At 41.6% G+C, this 22,428-nt stretch overlaps 1 protein-coding gene and 1 long non-coding RNA gene across 3 annotated transcripts in view; one reads left to right on the top strand and one right to left on the bottom strand.

The window, feature by feature from the left end:
• Positions 1-42: 42 nt before the first annotated feature.
• LOC126109620 (uncharacterized) lies at positions 43-9,091 on the bottom strand. Of its 2 annotated transcripts, none has more exons than XR_007523695.1 (2): positions 8,958-9,091; positions 43-952 (listed from the first exon to the last, which is right to left on the bottom strand). It is a non-coding gene; the product is annotated as an uncharacterized LOC126109620 (long non-coding RNA). The 2 variants fall into 2 exon arrangements; XR_007523696.1 differs by lacking the exon at positions 8,958-9,091 and adding an exon at positions 1,987-2,225.
• Positions 9,068-22,428, top strand: part of LOC126109619 (all trans-polyprenyl-diphosphate synthase PDSS1) — a 793,792-nt gene continuing 780,431 nt past the window's right edge. The window contains exon 1 of the mRNA XM_049914662.1: positions 9,068-9,363. Coding sequence (XP_049770619.1) covers positions 9,214-9,363 — 150 coding nt within the window. The 5' untranslated portion in view covers positions 9,068-9,213. The remainder of the gene's footprint in view (positions 9,364-22,428) is intronic.

Raw genomic sequence — 22,428 nt, 5'->3', positions numbered from 1 at the left:
CAGGATGTCCGCAATGAGACTCCAACATTTCAACTCATAAAATCAGAGTAAAAACACAATTTATTGACGAACAGATACAGGGAAATCATACAGCAGCTCATCAAGTTTTCATACACAGGTGGACGGTTCAGTACAATTGAACATGGGCGCCACGGGTAGCGCGAAGAATATCATGTCTATAATCGATTTCGTGCCATGTGTTGCGGAGCATCTGTTCTGTGACAGAGTTGATGACAATTCTTATGCGCTGTTTCAAGTCTTGCAGGTCCTTTACTGGTGTAGTGTGTACCCGGTCTTTCACATAACCCCACAAGAAAAAATTGAGAAGGGTTATGTCGGGCGAACGTGGCGACCAAGGAGTTGGACCTCCGCGGCCAATCCATCGTTGTGGGAATGTGTCATTTAAAAATTTTCGGACATCAAGGCTTGAATGGGGTGGTGCACCGTCCTGTTGAAACATCATATTTGGCTGCAGGTCTGTAATCCGTGGCACGGCAAAATGTTCCAACATGTCCAAGTAGAAGGCTCCATCCACAGTCGGCTCCTGAAAGAGAAACGGCCCAACAATGTGATTTATCATCAAACCACACCACACATTAACTTTTGGAGTGACCGCCGCACTTGTTCCACATGATGAACGCTGATCCCAGGCTTACCACCACCACGCCCTTTTGCAACACTCCCAGTAGCCAAAAACTGATCACACCACTTCTTTATAGTCTTCAACAACGGGGGCCCTTTGTTGTAAACTCGACGAAAGTTTCTTTGCAACTTGGGTCACCGATTTTGTCTCTGCATACCACCAGACCACTTGTGCACGCTTCTTCATATCCTCCATTTTGCTAAAACAATTTACTGCAGCTCCACTACGGCCACTTGGCGTATCAAATCTGCACACCACAAACTTGTCGAGTTGCTCTGTCTGCCCCTTCAGGATTCACAGGTCCACAATCTGAAATGAGAAAGATATAGGGTATTAAAATGTTGGAGTCTCATTGTGGACACCCTGTACATTAAGTGAACCATATTATTTTACTGGGAAAAGAACCAGGTGCATTTTAGAAGGGCAGTTCTTAAAACAAAACAATTCCAGGTTCCGCAAGACACAACATTGCGACATTTTTTGGTAAACTTTTGAAATAAAATTTCCAGTATCATAGCTAACAAAGTAGTGCTTTTCATTATTATTTGTCTGATATCTTCCACATACCACTTTTGGAGATCAGACATGGGCCTAGGAGTGTCACGGTTATTATAAATGAGTTGGTAACGGTGTTGATGGTTCTATTCCATATTCAGATATATATAATTAAACAGATGTAAAGTTCATCACTTCCCCAGTGACATTGTTCAATTATAACAACTGTTGCTTAATTCTGCTGATCAATTTGGTAGTCATGAGACAATGCTGGGAAACCCTATTTAAGTGACCTCTCTTAAGAAAAAATCACACTGCAATTTATAAAAATTTTATCTGGACATCATCTATTGAAATATGCATACAGTATTGACAACAATAGTATAAAAAACAGTTGAGTTGTAGGTGTGCCTCACACTATTCCATCACCGTTGGTGATTCGATGTGATGTGTTACACAGCGTTGCTTTTTGGTGAATTCAGTGTCAAGCTAGTAATTTTTGTCAATTATTGAAAATTTTCCATAGACAATAATTGTGTTCCTTTAATGTGAAGTGGAACACATCACTGGTTGACAAATGTAACATACTTTCTCAGTGAAAAACATGGCACTATGCTGACCATTTAAATGATTTGTTTTTTACACGTGTCTTAAGTTACTGAAACTTTTTTTCCAAATCACAATTTATGCACCGTCATAGTATTAAACATACAGAATTCCGTCTAAAAAATGAGTAGATGCCGAGCAGATAATATATCGGTTAATGTTTCAAATTACTTTTATTTTCTATTACATTTTCACATCACTGTGTAAGTGGTTAAAGATTTTTATGGCAGAATATCTCTTACCTTTTTTGTGCTACACTAAAGCTGGGTGATGAACAGTGCAAGTCACTTTTGCTTCTGGTTTTATATTTATAAATGTTGCTGATTTTTTTTACACACATCAAAAAATGTTCTGCATCACTTCGGTTCCCAGAGCTCATGAAGATAGACGCTGACTGTGGATACTGTATCAAGACCCAGTCCCTTTGACAGTTCAGAGATGTCACTAAACCCACCCAAAGAGGTAAACAAGTATGAATGAGCAATGCTCCGACAGCTGATCAGTTACAGTCATTCTACCAGGAAGGAGGTACAAGGCTCGTTTTGTCTGTAGTTCAACCATGCCTAGACGGCCAATACCCCAGTTCAATCACAGCCGCATTGTTACTTTGTGTCAGGAAGAGTCCTCAACAAGGGAAGTGCCCAGGCATCTTGGAGTGAACCGAAGCGATGTTGTGAATCTTCAGGTTTTCGCGGCACAAAGACTGCTCCATTAAGTTTCGGGAATGCAGCCGCATGAATTCTGCTTCTTCTTCTAATATTTCGGCTGTATACTTTTCAGCCATCTTCAGAGAGAGCCGTACGACTGACGTATGGCTCTCTCTGAAGATGGCTGAAAGGTATACAGCCGAAATATTAGAAGAAGAAGCAGAATTCATACGGCTGCATTCCCGAAACTTAACGGAGCAAAGCGATGTTATTCGGACATGGAGGAGATAAAGAGAGGCAGGAACTGTCGGTGACATGCCTCACTAAGGCTGCCCAAGAGCTACCTACTACTGCAGTAGATGACTGCTACCTAGGATTAGGACTTGGAGGAACCCTGACAACAATGCCACCATGTTGAATAATGCTTTTCGTGCAGCCACAGAATGTTGTGTCATGACTCATACTGTGCGCAGTAAGCTGCATGATGTGCAACTTCACTCCCGATGTCCATGGCAAGGTCTATCTTTGCAACCACGAGACAATGCAGCACGGTACAGATAGGCCCAACAACATGACGAATGGACTGCTCAGGATTGGCATCACGTTCTCTTCACCGATGAGTGTCGCATATGCCTTCGACTACACAATCGTCGGAGACGTGTTTGGAGGCAACCCGGTCAGGCTGATGCCTTAGACACACTGTCCAGCGAGTGCAGCAAGGTGAAGGTTGCCTGATGCTTTGGGGTGGCATTATGTGGGGCCGACGTACACTGCTGTTGGTCATGTTTGTTTTGCTTTGCTTTAGGGCGCAAAAAACAACGGAAGTCATAAGCGCCCAAGTCAAAACCATAGAACACGAATACAGAGAGGAGTTAAATGACTATAAGTCAGTCCCAGTGGACAGAATAGGAGACAGCTAAAAACAGGCACGTGGAAAAAGGGCTAAAAGAAACACCATGAAGAAATGGGAGTTCCAGAACCAAAAATTAAATGGCCTAAGCCATATGGTTTCGGCGGATAAAAAGTAAAACACTGTCGACAGCCCGTGCGTCATTCGCTAAAACTGCTGATAAATCAGACGGCAAACCCAAGCTGGAATGTAAATGGTTAAAAAAAAGGGGCATTCCAGCAGGAAGTGGTGGACAGTTAAAATTTGGGCATAATGTGTACAAAGTGGTGCAGTAGAGCCTTTTAGCAAATGACGATGACTAAAAAGGCAGTGACCAATACGCAGCCAAGTTAAAATAATCTCCTCCTTGCGGGAGGGCCGAGAGGAGGTGGTCCAAGGCGCTGGAAGAGGCTTAATGAGCCGAAGCTTATTCCCGTGCTGTTGGTCACGGAAGGCGCCATATCGGCTGTACGATACATGAATGCCATCCTCTGACCGACAGTGCAACCATGTTAGCAGCACACTGGCGAGGAATTCGTCTTCGTGGACGACAATTCGCACCCCCATCGTGCAAATCTTGTGAATGACTTCCTTCAGGAATGACATGGCTCGACTAGAGTGGCCAGCATGTTCTCCAGACATGAACCCTATCGAAAATGCCTGGTATAGATTGAAAAGGGCTGTTTATGGACAATGTGACCCACCAACCACTCTGAGATATCTACGTTGAATCGCCGTTGAGGACTTGGACAATCTAGACCAACAGTGCCTTGCTGAACTTGCGGATAGTATGCCACAATGAATACAGGATGCATAAATGCAAGAGGACATGCTACTGGGTATTAGAGGTACCAGTGTGTGCAGCAATCTTTACCAGCACCTCTGAAGGTCTCACTGTATGCAATGTGTGGTATGAGCAATAAAAAGGGCAGAAATGATGTTTATGTTGATCTCAATTCAAATTTTCTGTACAGGTTCCGGAACTCTCGGAACCGCGGTGATGCAAAACTTTGTTTGATGGGTGTATTATGGTTGGTTGTTGAAAGCAAAATTCAGAGACTGTAAATGAAGTGAGAGGTTGGAATCAGTCATGCCAACTGCTTAAGAATGCCACCTACAAGAGATCATGCTTCTGCTTGTTTCATGCAATGAACACTTTCTTTCTAAATGAAGTGTTGTCCCAGAACATGATGCTACATGACATTACTGAGTAAAAATAGGAAAAGTGAACACACATTTGAGATTTTCATGTCTTAAGTCTGCTATCATTCATAACACAAAAGTTGTATATCTTAGGCTTTCAAGAAAAACTACAGGATGTAACTTTTTATTTAGGTTCTTAACAATATAAATGTCAAAGAATTTAGAATATAGTTTCATTTATCAGGTCTCTCACAATACTGAATTGCATGTAATGTGTAGTTTAGTTCAGTTGCACTACATTTACAAAGTACCAGAAAAAAATTCCAATAAAACTTTATTAGTTTGTTCATTTGGGTTGATTGTAATACTAGCACTACAGCAAAGAGAAATAGTTCTGCTTCTTATACCACTTATCTATAAACAAGTCAAGAGTGGACCCAATGACTGGTAGTAATTAGTCACGAGTCTTAAGATTCTGTTTTGTGTTGTATACTCCCCAAGTTTTTTGATGTGACACATAGCATTCTCTTAATGAGACATGATGAAAGCACATTCCTAGCAGGGCAGAATTCACGACACCTCAGACCATTTGATGACTAACAGGCAGGGATGTCCATATTTTGACCTTGGTTTACACATGATGGTATCTAATGCCATGTTACGATTCTTATATGAGGCCAGGCACACATCTTTTTGCAAGCATGCACACAGAATTCAGTTTGTGATAGCCACTAGCCACCACGCCAATGTCATTGCTTTCCAGCTGGTGAAGGGTCCCTCCAGTGGAAGGTGGATAGCATCTGCTTATCCACAAAAAAGTCCGAGATTCTATTTCATCATCATTGTTCACTGTTGAAATAGTAGAAGTACTAATGCAGGTGTTGCCATGCACCTCCTGTGAGATGAAAGACTAATTATTTCTTTTTTATTTGTTATACTGAAATGTGAACCACTGGAAATGCAGAGAAGAAAAAAATGAGCAGCATTTAACATGTATTGCTGCCGGAGAATTAAAATTAAGTCAGCATGTAAAATATAAAATGAAGAAGTGCTATAAACAATAGGCAAGGAAAGAACTCTGTAGAATAACATTACCGGAAGAAGGGGCAGGTTAGTGGGGCATCTGCTACAGCAACAAAGAATTGTTTATCTGACATTAGAAGATGCAGTAGGGGGGGGGGGGGGGGGGAATGGTGCAGGCAGGCAAAGACTAGGATAGCTTGCCTTCCTTGAGAAAAAATCAAACTCAATGTTTTTGTTTGTTAAATGGTAAAGTGTGCCTCAACCAGTTCCAAAATGGAAAGACAGATGGAGAGTTACCAGCACTGGGGAAGGTAACAAACCATTTGCAGTTGCTGCTGTTGTCCAAGATGGTGCGAAATCTGATAAACGGAAATTTCCTTCAATTGCTGAAGAAGTTAAGATAACAAAAACTCTTGCATGCAGTTTTACACGAGACTGTCTTCAAAATGCCAACAAAAAAACTAAATAAAACATATAAAGAAGGTATAGGACATGTTGTTCAGTAACAGAACTGCTTTTTAGTTTCTTAATATCACAATAACTGGAGGTTAATATATGGTGAGCAGGACGGACAAAGACAGAGATAAGAGTACTGTCAAGAAGTTCTCTGCCAGCTCTGTGATGCAGTCTAGCACAAAAGACCAGCTCTCTTGAAGACGAAAAGCTGTCACTTTATTCATTCCAATATCCCTGCTCATTCACAGTGCTCGATTTAGACTTTCTTGGCTAAAAATAGAAATTAAGTTGTTTATAAAGGTTCACTCTTCTCCTTATATGGTTTCTTGTAACTTCTGGTTGTATTTGATATTAAAGACGGCACTAAACTATCCATCTTGAAACTAGAAATGTGCAATGTGATGGCAGAGCTGCAGGGCCTACTTTGAAGGGTATCAGAATCTCAACCCTGTCAGAAATGTGGTACATAACTTCTCGACCAAAGATGAGACACTCTTTAGATTGCCTTTATGGAAGTTGAGTATAATTTCCATCCATATCCAGTGGGAATAGCAGACTATAAGGTCGCCTTATGGTCATTATTACGTGGTACGATACACACTTCACCCAACACGGCATATGCATTTATAAGGCCCCATCAAGGTGACTGGTGGCTCGAAAACAATAAGCATTATTCCTCTCCTTTGTCTTACATCAGCAGAATGGTGTGTCCTGTCTCAGTAGGAGGGCGTTCTCATAAAGATATATATTTTTCATTGTCCTGGCATTATAGAGGTTTACTACTACTACATTTACAACATAAATGTTCATGTGATTAAAGCGTTGTTATTGTTACACAAATCTCTCTTATAGCCTTTTTCAAACGTGACAACTATTTTAGTTTATGAACTTTTCACACCATATGAAATAGTCATGTTATTACAACATGATCCAACCCCCCCTCCCCACATTTCTCTTGTACTCATATTCTTGTTTGTCTATGCAGGGTTATTTCACATATCAAGAGCTCAGTTTTAAACGTCCATTACATAAAGGACTGGATAAAGAACAATATTCTATACAAGTTGTCAGCTTTGACCACTGAGAGTAAACATGGGACAAAATCTCCAAACAACACTACTAAACTTGATATCAGTGGTGATATTTTTAAACAGGCTAAGCACTTTTCTTTTGCTTTCACATTTGTAGGCTTCACCAATTAACAAAAAAAGTGAAAATACTCATCCCAAGGATGATGTCACAGAAGCCATGAACATTACATCAGTGGTTTAAGTCGACAACTTTTACCAAATATTCCTATTGACTCAAAGGACTGATGATGTTAATGATGATTACGACTTAAAATACTTTTCATAGAAGACTTTTTGTTTACATGCTTTTACAGTGGTGGAAGGCAAAGGAAAGTAAGATGTAGGAATAAAAATTTCAAGTTGACTTTATCTGTTGAAAGAAAACTTATCTTTATTTAAACATTCATGTTGTCAACATAGACACACATACTGTACCTGAAAATAATGGTTTTCTGTAACTAAATGCTGCCTGAAGACTGTCAATTCTATTTGTGCATATGGCACATTCAAACAGGTATTTCATCAAACAAAATGGGATACAGAAAAGGCACCACCATGAACAAAGTTTTCAACTTAATCTGCGCTTGGAACAAAATAAAAATGTTATTGCTTGACTAACACTGTGGTCAATAAACTTCTGAATAACGCTTTTCTACAGAATAATTCTTTTCTACGTTGCCTACTTTTTTAGTTCGGTTGGCACACTATGTCTCTACAGTAAGTGAGCTGTTTAATTTCAAGCTGTTTGCTGTAGAAAGACACATCAAAATTCCTCACTACTGTGGAGTAAAGCATCAACTCACAAAAAATGAGCTAAATGCACAAAAAACAAAAAAATCTAAAATAAGTGACCTCCAAAATGTTACCTGCATAACCATCTGGTGATTTTTTTTTTTTTTAATGAATAAAGAAGTGTTTTCTTTTGCGTTAACGGGTTCCATTTTCCCCACTGAGTAGAACAGGTAAAGATGGATAGCTCTATTACTTTACAAATAAAGGAAGCCATTCAAAGTCCTACCAAAAAGGCAAGAACTATGGCACATTTTTGGTTGCAATACACTTTTGTGATAAAAACCAACTGAAATAGTGTAAATAAAGAGTTGATAAGGAAGAGTCGTCTCTATTACAATGAAGTAGCGGCTGCTTGGATAACGGCAATAATCTGCATGTAATACACAGCTCAGATTTATTTTGTCATGCTGTCACTCGTATTGAATGTGCCTGCAGTTAATAGTAGTACAGCTACTACTGAGCTACATAATTCAAGCTTATGCAAAGTGGTCACAGAGATAAAAAGATGTGTGTGTATTAAAAAAAAAGGCAGATTTTACAGTGTGTACACCTGTTGCAACTCCATACCACCAAAACGGAGGAGAAATATTTATCATGTGAGCAGTAAATGATGTAACTATGACATGACTTAACAAGGAAGATGTACCAGCTCTATCATTATTGACAACAACGAATTCTAACTGTAGGTATACGAAACTTTTTGTGCCTCAATAAATATTTAAACATACGCAATTACTCGAGTCACCAGTGTATTTCCTTTTTTCGTTCTTACTATTGACCTTCTACAATTACAAGAGAACCAAGCCATGCACATTTCAACGCCTTCGTCATAGAGGTTGTCACATGTTAAAAACCAGCTGTTAGTTACAACTGCCTGGCTGAAAGATGGGGAGGGTTCCATTTCTGTAGGATCATAAATCGCCGAATACGTTTCATAAACTACTACTGTCACGTACGCCCTACTCGTCCGACATTCTTCCAACGTTTGTAATTAAGTGATGATACTGCTAGTATATGCCTCTACGACATACAAAACCTCACTTTTATTCATACCTCTCACGATGTTTAAATACGAGTCAAATGTTAAAGCATAGCTGATGCATGGTGTTTGTGTTGCACTACGAAAAACGGGTAGTACGAAGATCAACCTATAACTATCTGCCTCAGAACCAATAGTATATACATGTCCTTACTTCTGGCGACTTGTAAGACAACAGTGATTACGTCGCAATAATTGACGGAACCACATATTCCATTCCTATTGCAGAAAACGTGTCCCATTACTGCTGAAAAACACACCAAACTTTATCAACGGCGCCATCTTCGACGTTCACGCTGCACGACACTCGTTTGTTGCTTCCCAGCACTAGCTTTCCCATTCAGTGTTTTTTTCTTCTTTTCTCGACAGAGGTGAGGCAGTCTCGCCGGCGCGTCCTTACAGTTGCTGCTATGGCGTGTGCAGGGTCGGGAAGGTTTCGTGCTAATGTGGAGAAACTAATAAACAGCATCCAGCAAGTCCGAAGAAAATCGTCGGCACATTCGAGATTTCGAGACCTGTTCAGCCTGCAGAGTTCTGGTTACTGCTCTGAAAGTGGAAAGGTCAGTCTAGGTGTAATATAATCTTGATTTGGTTATTAGTGCACCTTCGCAGCCGTTATACAACGTAATGTATTTTTGTACCACTCCCCTTCGTATCGACTATCGATTACATAATTTTTTTACGGAGTCAAATATGGAAAATTAAACTTTGTTTACATTTGTCTCGAATATTAGTTCCTACAGAATGTTGACTAACAAAATATCATACTTTAGTTTCGCCGATTGTGTACATATTTGTGTTACAAACTAGCTCGGTTATAACGCTGTTCACTCCCAAGATGCCTGTAACACAATCATTACGAACAACGGACAAGTTAGCATGTGGCATTTAGTATGTAACTAAAGAATATAAAGCGTCTTCATTTAAGAAAGCTGTGTCTGTGTGAAAATAACAATTCGAACCCATTGATTACTGCAAGCTACTTCGCGGTTCAGAAGGGGGCGGAGTTACATAACCCATTCGTTCTAGCAGACGACGCACGTTCAACTCACCCGTTTTTCGTCGCGTGTAAGATTTGCTAGCTGCGTTGTTAAGCTGGACATTACACTCGCACGCTCATTATAAGGAGAAAAAATAAATAGACATTAACAAGTTGTTGATTGAACATACACACACAAAGTTAACAGCGATTTGTCTTGCTGTAGCAGCAAGCTTTTGCGCATGCGCAGATTGCAGAGTAGCGCTCAGCTGTCTTCCAAGCGGGAAATATGATCGCACCAGCGTTAAGTTGCGTAATTGATAACAATTGCAGATCATGCAGTTCCATTGTAAAGCACTTAGCATCATCTGTTTTAAATTTTCGCGTCTGATTTGTTCTCTAACCACCCGTCACACATCAGTACGTTGATCATTAACATACATTGACAGTATTGTTATTGTGATAATTCTGTGTATGTACCAATGAGTATCGGAGATATTTTGGACTGTGGTGCTGTTTTAGGTAAAAGCTTCTCAATATATTTGATTAATACATACAAAAGATAATCACTACACAGGGATATTGGTATAGGTATCTCCCGAACTCTTCTCGTCCTTGCTCCGAAGAGAAATAGACTGACTCCACATTATTTTCACGAGGCAAAATATCTTTGTGTTCACTAATTATTATAAACATCCAAAATGAGAAAGCACAGAGTATTACGTGCCCTTTTTCGTGTCACCATATTATTAAGTTAATTTGATTTACAGCAAACGAAATTAATGCGTCTTTGGTGTTTGGCAGAACATGATAATACGAACAAAAAATGAAACTATTTCTTTATTGTACATAAGTTTTTTTAACAAATTATTAGCTTTTTGGTTTCTAAGTTGTAGCAATTATTCTATTGTTTGTATTGAATCTCTGAACAAACAGCAATTTTTTCAGTAATTTTTCACCTTTCCCGGCCCACTCGTCGTGTAAACTTTTGTCCAAATACAGTCCAGCTCTCGATATGCTAATAACGAACAAAGCCTTACCGGTTAGAGAAAGAAAACTCGTGAGTGAGTTTGAGACAAAGTTGTTTTCCGCCGTTAATATGTACACAGTCCTCACTTCTCGTACTGATTAAAAATACTGTTTTTGAAGCGACATAAATTGTTGCTCTTTCGGTTTTTCGTTGACGTGCCTCATTAAATTAGGAAATCTTTGTAACTCAACCGACCGTAGTTCAGTATCAAATTCCCACTGCCATTTCTGTTTGCATCGCTTGCTTCTTGCTTCAGTGAGCCAGTGCTCCTCTGTACTCAGGGATCTTCTCGTTCTAAGGCTGACCGTTTATGGGTTATTCTACGTAATACTCTTTTTTGTAGTCGTTGTCTTCTCATCACCTTTGTCAGCGCCATTCTAGGATTTTTTTATGTACCAATCCTGAAAAGTCCACTTTATTATTTCGGGCCCCATGTTGATTAGATTATCGTAACACAAGTTTTTTAGACCTAAACGTTGAGATGTAGCTCAATTTCCCAATATTCTTACTGCACAATTGTTGTAACACGCTATTTTTATTTTCATGTTTGTGTGATTACTGTACGTCATTTTACTTGCGTTTCGACTTTCGTATTGCATCAGAAGATTACTGTACCGTAATAATACCCCAAATCATACGATCAGGGGTAATACTGCCTTATCACAAATTTAGGATTTTATTTGATTTGCCAGACATGCTCAGGGGTGCTGCTGAGGATAAAGCACAGACATCGTGTCCAGAAGAAGCAGGATTCGAAGTCCCGGCGAGTCTTCGTGCTTTACATTATTTTTTGTGCCCCTGAATCACTTGAAACGAATGGTGGATTTGTTTTTTTAGCAGGCTGCTACCGATTCCTTAATACGATCCGTTTCTAGTGTGCTCTCTCGGTGTCTGCGGGAGTTTGAATTCACTATCGTTCAGTTTCCTTGTTTCACACTTTTGAAGCAACAAAAATGCATGGTTTGCTCTTCTTTATCGTACCTTGCCCCACTACTGTCCATGTGTGTGTGTGTGTGTGTGTGTGTGTGTGTGTGTGTGTGAGAGAGAGAGAGAGAGAGAGCGAAGAAGAAGAGAGAACCCTCTCCCCCCCCCCCCCCCACCTCCCCACCCCAACATAAACCCTCATTTTCTCTCTTTCACTGCTGCATTCCGCCGTCATCAACAGACCCTTATGTGCGCACAACAGTAAACAGGCTTTATAAATACGTAAAATTTACTTACGTATTCAGTTTCAGTGGTTGGAGTACATAGTTCATAAATATAACTGCTTCACAGACAAGACTATATAACCAAAGAAAATGGCGGTAGACCGGCGTGAAAGTGGTGAAAGTCATATCCAAGTCGATAGGTTGCTCCAAAATTTATAGTTTTGTATGTGAAAAGTCGTAACTTTGCTTCATGCAGTTTTCCAACCGCCAGGAGAATCTGTATGCAAAAACTAGACGTTTGTGTATTCAAAAGAAACCACTCTGTGTACGAAAATTCAGGGTTGCGAAATTGAGAAGCTTTCAGCGGACTGCATTTCTCATCAGAGAAATGTACACAGGGTAATTCCTTGATGATATTACAAACTTTCATGGATGACGAGAAGGGTAAATGTTTCAATTTAAGGGAAGGGACCGTAAACCGGAAACGCCAATCGTCGAAAGTTAGACCGGAAATCTACTCAAGTTCAATCTTCGCCTTGGGTCATTACTTCCGACCTCAGTTTATTCCCTCCTCTGTTGGACTAGTAACGCTACACGGAACTTGAGGACAGAGAGTCAAAAATCCTAAGTCTGCGATACAGTAATAATGAATTCCATTTACCTGCACAAGCTGCTACATTTACAACAGTTATTCAAAATGGCGTCCCCCAGCTTCTGTGCAGGCGTGGCATACGGTTCAAAGTTCTATCGTGCCTGTTCTAACATATCCAGTGTCATTTGAATAGTGTCACAGGCAGCTAGAATTCTTGCCAGGGGATCCCCTTCAGTCTCGACAGGCTTTTCGTACTCAAGACTTTTTACATGAAGCCACCAAAAGAAATGAAGTGGGATGAGATCAGGTGAACTTGCTGGCCATGAAATGGGACATCCTCTGCCTGTACACTTCCTGTACACTTTTCAGGGAATTTCCGATCCAGGTGTTCACGAAGCCTCAGTCCAAAGTGAGGCGGGTCTCTACCATCGTGAAACCACATCCGTTGACGGATAACAAGTGGCACGTGTTCTCTGTGTAGTATGTCTCCGATAAATACTATGTACACAGGTGCATGTAAGAGGGGAGGGGGAGGAAACGGGCCTCGTATGTAATCATTGACTATTCCTGGCCACACGTTGATTGATAAACTGTGTTGATGGCCCTTCACAACTGTAGCATGCTGATGCTCACCGACTATTTCGCATTCCGTCTCTGGTGGAACAGGGTTCATCTGCAAAAAGTACATACGCAGGGAAGTGAGGATCGACTGTGAAGCATTGCAAGAATCATTGGCAGAACGCGACACGAGGTGCGAAGTCAGCAGGAGTCAAAGCACGCACTTCCTGCGAATGGTGGGGATGTAGTTGCATTTCCCATGATACAACATAGTACTCTGCGAACATTTATTTCACGTGCAACTGATAGAGTGCTGATTGCAGGCGTCTCGTGAAACGAAACGAGCAAATCGGGAGTCCGTGTAATTCGTCGTCGTCCTCGGTCGTTGTACTGCGATATCAATTGCCTTGTTTCACGTAATCGTTGGAATGATCTTGGAAACATGATGTGAGGCGGATGTCTTCTATGCGGATATTTTGTCCTGTACAACCTTTCCGCTTCTCTGCTGCTTCCATCAACAGCTACAACTCAATTTCGTTAGGACTGATCGACTGTAGTACTTCAACTTGTAGACACAAACTGCAGTCTATTACAGTACGGACATGCACACAAGGATTGCTCATGTCAGTACGCAGTACGCCGTCTACATTAGATTAGTTGAGCTATTTTCGCTACCCTTACACCTAATTGGTTCCTCAGTTAATCTGGCCCCAACAAGTACAGAAGCCATAGTGCAGTGAAATGCAATTCGCAAGGGCACCGTACGAACGTCCCCCCACCACTTTGATTCACGTTGAGAAGTTGTGTGTGGCATGTCCACGACTTCAACGTATGTAAACAGGAAGACGTAACTTTAACTGTTTTCGATAAAATCTAGTTTGAAAATTTTTAGCGAGATTATATACTTTGAATGGTCACTAGTGTCCAAGGAGTCCGGAGCCGAACGAGTAGGCACATAGTTTCATACGCATAGCAATCAGGTCGATGCAGTATCTCATAGCAATCAGGTCGATGCAGTATCTCTTGATTTCCGAAAAGCACTTGACTCAGTACCGCATCTACGCTTACTGTCTCAAGTTCTGTCGTGGTATCAAGTGAAATTTGTGACTGGATTGAGGACGTATTGGAAGGCAGGACACAGTGTGTTATCTTGGATGGAGGGTGAACGTCAGATGTAGAAGTAACTTCGGGTGTGCCCCAGGGAAGTGTGTTGGGACGCTTGTTGTCATATTGTATATTAATGACATCGCAGATAATAGTAACACCAGGTTTTTTGCAGGCGATGCAGCTATCTTTAATGAAGTACTATCTGAAAGAAGGTGCATAAATATTCAGTGAGATCTTGATAAGATTTCAGAATGGTGCAAAGATTGGAAACTTGCTTTAAATGTTCAGAAATGTAAAATTGTACACTTTACAAAACAAAAAAATCATCGTGTCTTACGACTACAGTATCAGTGAGTTACTGCTGGAATCGGCTATCTCTTACAAATACCTGAAGGGATATAAAATGGAATGATCACATAGGCTCAGTCATGGGTAAACCAGATGAGAGACTTCTGTTTATTGTTAGATTACTGGGGAAATACAATCAGTTTACAAAGGAGATTGCTTACAAATTACTCGTGCGGCCCATCCTAGAATTTTTCTCAAGTATGTGGGACCCGTACCAAATACGACTAAAAAGGATATTGAACGTATACAGGTTTGTTTAATACGTGGTAGAGTGTCACAGAGATATTAAAGGAACTGAACTAGAAGTCTCTCGAAGACAGACGTAAAGTATCCTGAGAAAGACTATTAACAAAGTTTCAAGAACTGCTTTTAAATGGTGACTCTAGGAATATACACACATAAAAAAGTTTTGCATCACCCAAGTTCCCAGAACTCCTGAAGATAGACGTTGACATAGTTCCTTTGACTGTTCAGAGATGTCACTAAACCCGCCCAAAGATGTAAACAACCATGCATGAGCAGAGCCTGTTAGAAGGTGTCCGACCCGATCGGTTCCAGTCATTTCACCAGGAAGGAGGTACACGGCTCGTGTTGTCTGTCATTCAACCGTGCCTAGACGGCCAGCACCGCGGTTCGGTCACGTCCGAAATGTTAATTCGTGCCAGGAAGGGCTCTCAACAAGGGAAGTGTCCAGGTGTCTCGGAGTGAACTAAAGCGATGTTGTTCGGACATGGAGGAGATATAGAGAGACAGAAACTGTCGATGACATGCCTCGCCCAGGCCGCCCAAGTCCTACCACTGCAGTGGATGACCGCTACCTACGGACAACGACGCCACCATGTTGAATAATGATTTTCGTGCAGCCACAGAATGTCGTGTTATGACTCATACTGTGCGCAGTAGGCTGCATGATGCGCAACTTCACTCCCGATCTTCATGGCAAGGTTCGTCTTTGCAATCGCGAGACAATGCAGCGCGGTACAGATGCGCTCAACAACATGCCGAATGGGCCGCTCAGAATAGGCATCACGTTCTCTTCACCGATGAGTGTCGCATATGCCTTCAACCAGACAATCGTCGGAGACGTGTTTGGAGGCAGCCCGGTCAGGCTGAACGCCTTAAAAACTCTATCCAGCGAGTGCAGCAAGGTGGAGGTTCCCTGCTGTTTAGGGGTGGCATTATGTGGGGCCGACGTACGGCGCTGGTGGTCATAGAAGACGCCGTAACGGCTGTGCGATACGTGAATGCCATCCTCCGACCGATAGTGCAATCATATCGGCAGCATATTGGCAAGGCATTCGTCTTCATGGACGACAGTTCGTGCCCCAATCGTGCACATTTTGTGAATGACTTCCTTCAGGATAACGACATCGCTTGACTATAGTGGCCAGCATGTTCTCCAGACTTGAATCCTATCGAACATGCCTCGGACAGATTGAAAAGGGCTGTTTATGGACGACGTGACCCACCAACCACTCTGAGGGATCTACGCCGAATCGCCATCGAGGAGTGGGACAGTCTGGTCTTGATGAACTTCGGGATAGTATGCCACGACGAATACAGGCATGCATCAATGTTACTGGGTGTTAGAGGTACCGGTGTGTACAGCAATCTGGACCACTAACTCTGAAGGTCTCGCTGTATGGTGGTACAACATGCAATGTGTGGTTTTCATGAGCAATAAAAAGGGCGGAAATGATGTTTATGTTGATCTCTATTCCAATTTTCTGTACAGGTTCCGGAACTCTCGGAACCGAGGTGATGCAAAACTTTTTTTGATGTGTGTACTAAAATCCCCTACGTATCGCTCACATAGGAATCGTGAAAATAAGGTTAGACTAATTACTCGACGGACAGACGCATTCGATCAATCATTCTTCCCGCGCTCTATATGTGAGTGGAACAGGAAGAAACACTGAAAACTGGTACAATGGGACGTACGCTCTGCCTTACACCTCACTGTGGTTTGCAGAGTATAGATGTAGAAGCCTGGGGTCTCTGGATCGAATCTCCTGTCAGTACTTTTTTCTATTTCCATGTAATTCTAACAATAGGCTTCTCATGACTATGAAGTTATGAATATTTAGTTATTCATTTATTATTTTCAAAATCTTTATCCTGAAGAAAGGAAAAAAAAATTCGTAAGGTGAGCAAACAAAAGCAGAATGCAAGAGAACTTTCAATCAAATCAGTAGAGCATTTTATTTATACTATTGTATCTACATTTGTGACGAGCATAATGTGTGACATATTGAGTACTACACGTATCAGAATGATATTAATCGTAGAAACACGGAAAACAGTAATTATTACGGCATATAGCGTGTGTAATGGACCCCAGTTTTTTGTATGTTAATGGTGTTTTTCAGTGTGTGTGTTGAAAAACACATCTGATTCACAGTCATAGACGGTTCTCCGTCGTCACACAGTTTCGCGGCGTACCACGCGTATCGAAGCATATTACCGACTAATAGAGCAGACAACTAATGGTGAACGATGGATTGAATTTTTATACAGTCTTCTCTGGAAACTATCCCTCTGTTTTGTTAGATAATGTACGCACAACTTTGTAGTCATTTTATAAGGTTCTTAACCTATAGTAAAAATAAACGTCTCAAGGTTGTACCAGCGGAGGACATTTTGACCTTTTGGACGAACTGCTTTAATACTACACGTTGGAAAATCCTCTCCGTCTTGGAAAGTTTCGTCGTACAAACCGGGATTCGTTTGCCTTCACTATGAATCTATAAGTAGGAACAAAAATCTTCTTCTCGCCGATTGTTACAAAATTCTTGTCTAATATTGTTGTGAGTTTGACAGACTTCAAAGATGTTGCAGTAGCGTACCTACAGTGTGCTTAGAAATTTCCGTTACAAACTTCTAGGACTTGTAGAGGGAAGTGAGTACTTAATATGTTGGATAGGAACCTATTGTACCGGTGCATGCATTCCACTGTCAGGAGGTATCAGAACGATTTTTGCTTATAATTTTCGTCTTGGTCGTTGCTGGACCACCTGGTTTCCTTACCTCAAGTTGATACATTTACCCTTCTCCATCACCCTGAAAGTTTGTTGTATCATCACGGAATCACTCTGCATAAGAAGGGTAAAAGGACGCACCCGACTACGGTCGCAGGTTCCAATCCTGTCCCGGGCATGGATGTGTGTGATGTCCTTAGGTTAGTTAGGTTTAACTGGTTCTAAGTTCTAGGGGACTAATGACCTCAGCAGTTGCGTCCCATAGTGCACAGAGGCATTTGAACCATTTATTTCCCTTCTCGAGCAGACTTAAACTCTATGATGGATGGTTTCGGCGTACTAGATGGATTTCCTGGAGTTATTGGTACAGTGGATTGTACGTACATAAGGGTATATTCTCCACGGGGTCATATAATGCGGAACTTTCGTGCAATAGAAAATCATATTTTTCATTTAACTGCCAAACCATCTATGACCACAATTTAGTAATACAGGATACTGTTGCTTGGTGGCCTGGCTCTGTGCACGACGGCAGAATCACTGAAGGACCAAATAAACTGGTACACCTGCCTAAATATCATGCAGGGCCCCGCGAGCCGCAACACGACGTGGACTCGACTAATGTGTGAAGTAGTGCTGGAGGGAATTGACACCATGAATTCCGCAGGGCTGTCCATAAATCCCTAAGAGTACGAAGGGGCGGAGATCTCTTCCGAACAGCAAGGCATCCCAGATATGCTCAATAATGTTAATGTCTTGGGAGTTTGGTGGCCTATGGAAGTGTTTAATCTGAGGAGAGTGTTGCCGGAGCCACAGTGTAGCAGTTCTGGACATGTGGGGCGTCGCATTGTCGTGCTGGAATTGCCCAAGTCCGTCGGAATGCACACTGGACCTGAATGGATTCTGGTGATCAGACTGGATGCTTACTTTCCTGTCACCTGTTAAAGTCGTATCTAGACGCATCAGGGGTCCTATATCACTCCAACTGCACACGCCCCACACCATTACTGAGCCTCCACCAGTTTGAACAGTCTTCTGCTGCATGCAGGGTCCATGAATTCTTGAGGTTGTCCCGGCCACAGCAATGTCGGAGATTTGATGTTTTACCAAATTCCTGTTATTCAAGGTACACTCGTGAAATGGTCGTACGGGAAAATCCCCACTTCGTCGCTACCTCGGAGATGCTGTGTCCCATCGCTGTTGCGCTGACTGTAACACCACGTTCAAACTCACTTAAATGTTAATAACCTGCCATTGTAGCGGCAGTAACCGATCTAAGAACTGTGCCAGACACTTGTCTTATATAGGTGTTGCCGACCGCAGCGCCGTGTTCTGCCTGTTTACATATCTCTGTATTTGAATACGCATTCGTGTAACAGTTTCTTTGGAACTTCAGTGAATGTTTAGTAACAGAAATTTATGAGTAAAATAGAGCTTGATTTTACCTGGAGTGTAATTAAACTGTGCGGAATATTTGACAACGCTTACAGTTTCTCCCTAAAACTACATCCGTCTACTTTTTTTTCTAGATTTTTCATATTACAGGTAACCAACTCTAAAAAGATATCAGTTTCAATTTTGAGAAAGTTGTCGTCCTTTTTGGACTCCATATCGCAGCAAAAATACCCACGTCATTATGATAAACTGAAAAGACCGCACGTAAGTACCACAGTATCATTATCTTTGCATGTATAAGGCGCATTCAAATGAAACCTGGTCACTAGTGTAAAGTAACGGTAACGATTTTACTAACTCAAAAATGTAATTGTACACAGTACACATACTCAAAAATAGTCGCCAAAACTGTTGGCACATTTATCCCATTGCGACACTAGCCGGTCGATTACATCCTTGAAGAAGCTAATAGGCTGCTGTCGGATCCAGGCCTAGACCCAGTCGTCGTCCGTCGCGAATCGATGTCCGCGAACAGCTTGGTTGGTTGTTTGGTTTGGGGAAGGAGACCAGACAGCGTGGTCATCGGTCTCATCGGATTAGGGAAGGATGGGGAAGGAAGTCGGCCGTGCCCTTTCAGAGGAACCATCCCGGCATTGGCCTGGAGTGATTTAGGGAAATCACGGAAAACCTAAATCAGGATGGCCGGACGCGGGATTGAACCGTCGTCCTCCCGAATGCGAGTCCAGTGTCTAACCACTGCGCCACCTCGCTCGGTGCGAACAGCTTGTTTTAGAGGTCCAAACACATGAAAGTCACACTAAAGCATTCACTTCTGCAACCATTTCCGGTGTGATGACGTGATGAGTCTGTCCAGGACGAGGATCGTCTTCCAGTGACTCGCGCCCCTCAAGGAATTGTTTGCGCCATCCCACAACACCTGAACGACTCAGGCTGTAAACATCGTACACAGCCTGCATCCGTTGATGCTGTTGAGGAAGTTTGGGAGCCAGATACAGCCGACAGTTGCCGCTAGAGAACGTTGCAATTGCAAATCACATTAATTATCGCGTCCCGTGTGACGCAGGCGCTGTGGCTCGTGAGCCTGAATTTCCCGTCTGCTTCCACGTCAACGTCCCGTGTGAGACGGCTTTACTTATTACTTGTTCTTGAAACTTAGCAAGTAGGATTTCACGGGATAATTCGCTTATTATATTCAGGTGCCTGCCAGTTCAAGTTATTCATCATCTCCATGACGTTCTCTCATGCATTAAACGAACGTATGACCATACGTTCTGTCTTTGTTTGTATACGATCAGTATCCCCTGGCTGTGTGTCTGGAATGGGATCCACACACTGAGCAGTATTCTATGATGGGGTGACAATGAATTTGTAGGAAGTCTGCTTTTTAGACTGATGGCATTTGCACAGTATCCCACCTACGAAACGAAGTCTGCCATCAACTTAACCTCCGAGTGAGTCATTCCATTTCACATCCACACAAAATGTTACACCCGGTATTTGAGTCGACTGAGTCCAATTGGTTCATTGATATTTTATTCTAAGGATACTACGTTTCTTTCGTTCTGTAAAGTGCACAATTTTACTTTTTGAACATTGTGGAAGCATTCAAAATTTTTGGTAATATTTTCTGGAAGCAGCGACCTTGTAATCTGTATAAAATCAGTGAAAAAATCTAAATCGCGATGGTACTTCATTAAAATGGCCGGTTTCGGCCTATACTTTGGCCATCTTCAGACAGCACTGTCAGCTCAAGTTGATGAAGCGTACAACAGCAAGTTGACATCAGTCGCTGAAAGTGAAGTTTCAGCGACTGATTTTGTGTTTAAAGCAAGTTTCCAATCTTTGCACCAGTTTGAAATCTTGTCGAAATCGTACTCAATATCTGTGCAGCATTTTTGAGATGGCACTTAAATATACAGGGTGGTCCATTGATCGTAACCGGGCCAAATATCTCACGAAATAAGCGTTAAACGAAAAAACTACAAAGAACGAAACTTGTCTAGCTTGAAGTGGAAAACCAGATGGCGCTATGTTTGGCCCGCTCGATGGCGCTGCCATAGGTCAAACGGATATCAATTGCGTTTTTTTTTAAAATAGGAACCGCCGCAAGCCGGTCCCAAGCCCGGGCCCATCTAAAAACAAGAGGATGGGGAAGTGTGGAGGGGGAGGAGTAACAACCTCGTTAAAAAAACATGGTCCATCCGGCTCCAGATGGTAGCACCCTGTCATAGGGCCCCTGCCTAGGGTTACTAGGTGAAACCCAGCCAACGGTCTCAATGGCGGAAGAGGAACAATTTCCCAACGGCAGAGAGAGCGGAAGAGCTAACTCCAGGGCTTACTACCTTGGTTTTAATTTCGGATTCGGGGCAACCCGATCCCCCAATTTATTATCCAACAATTACTGCAAAGCATGATGGGAACGTCGTCAAAGATAGACACTACTCCAAGAGGTAGACCGAATGGCAAATCCTCCGTTGTTCGTAGAAACAATGCAAAGGGGTCAAAGGATTTTGGAGGACCCCAACCAACATGTATGCAGCCCTCAACACTGAAATTTAAGAAAGCAACTATGTTTGCAACCCTAAATGTAAACTCTCTAATTAAAGTAGGAAAATTGAAATCATTGATTGAAAAGCTGAACCAGAAAGAAATTTTAATATGTGCATTGCAAGAAACAAGGTTTTTAGATGAAACTGCTTTAGATTTTGAAAACTATCGTTTATTTAAAGGAAAACCAGGTAAAATCTTAATGAAACAAATGCCATACCTGGGAACAGCATTTCTGGTACATCACTCAATTTTAGATTCAGTTACTAACTTCTACTCGAGTTCTGAGAGACTATCCACTCTTGAGATTAAATGTAAAAACAAAGGATACTCTATAGTCAACTGCCATGCACCCATAAACCAGGACAACAAAAATAACCCGGAGAAAGTTGAAGAATTTTGGGAGATACTTGAAATGGAACTGGATAGATGCTCAAAGAAGAACATAAAAATGTTAGTAGGCGATTTTAACGCACAAATAGGAAGGGAGGAAAAATACCATGGAATAGTAGGCCTCTTCCCAGGTCACAAAAGAACTTCAAAAAATGGAGAAAGGCTTATAGAGGTATGTAGGCATTTCAACTTGAAAATAATGACAACACATTTCAAAAAGCTGAGCCGAAAAACTAAAACATGGAGATCACCAAATCCACTTCTCGGAGAATTCCAAATTGACCATGTGGCTATCTCACTTCATTGTCAAGAAGAAATTCAAAACACTAAAGTGCTGAAAAGCCTTGATGTTGATTCAGACCACTATTTGACTACGATTAAATTCAGACCACTCCCATTTCGAAAAGAGAAGAAAACCTTTTACAAAATTCCAAAATATAACACAGAAACTTTAAAAAATGAAGAAATTAAACAACGGTTTCAAAGAGCATTGCACAAAGATAGCGATGGCATATCCACAATAAATAAG

The sequence above is a fragment of the Schistocerca cancellata genome, chromosome 12, assembly GCF_023864275.1.
Source record: "Schistocerca cancellata isolate TAMUIC-IGC-003103 chromosome 12, iqSchCanc2.1, whole genome shotgun sequence".
Taxonomy (NCBI): domain Eukaryota; kingdom Metazoa; phylum Arthropoda; class Insecta; order Orthoptera; family Acrididae; genus Schistocerca; species Schistocerca cancellata.
The sequence above is the reverse complement of the archived record's forward strand: the minus strand, read 5'-3'. Positions and strand labels throughout refer to the sequence as shown.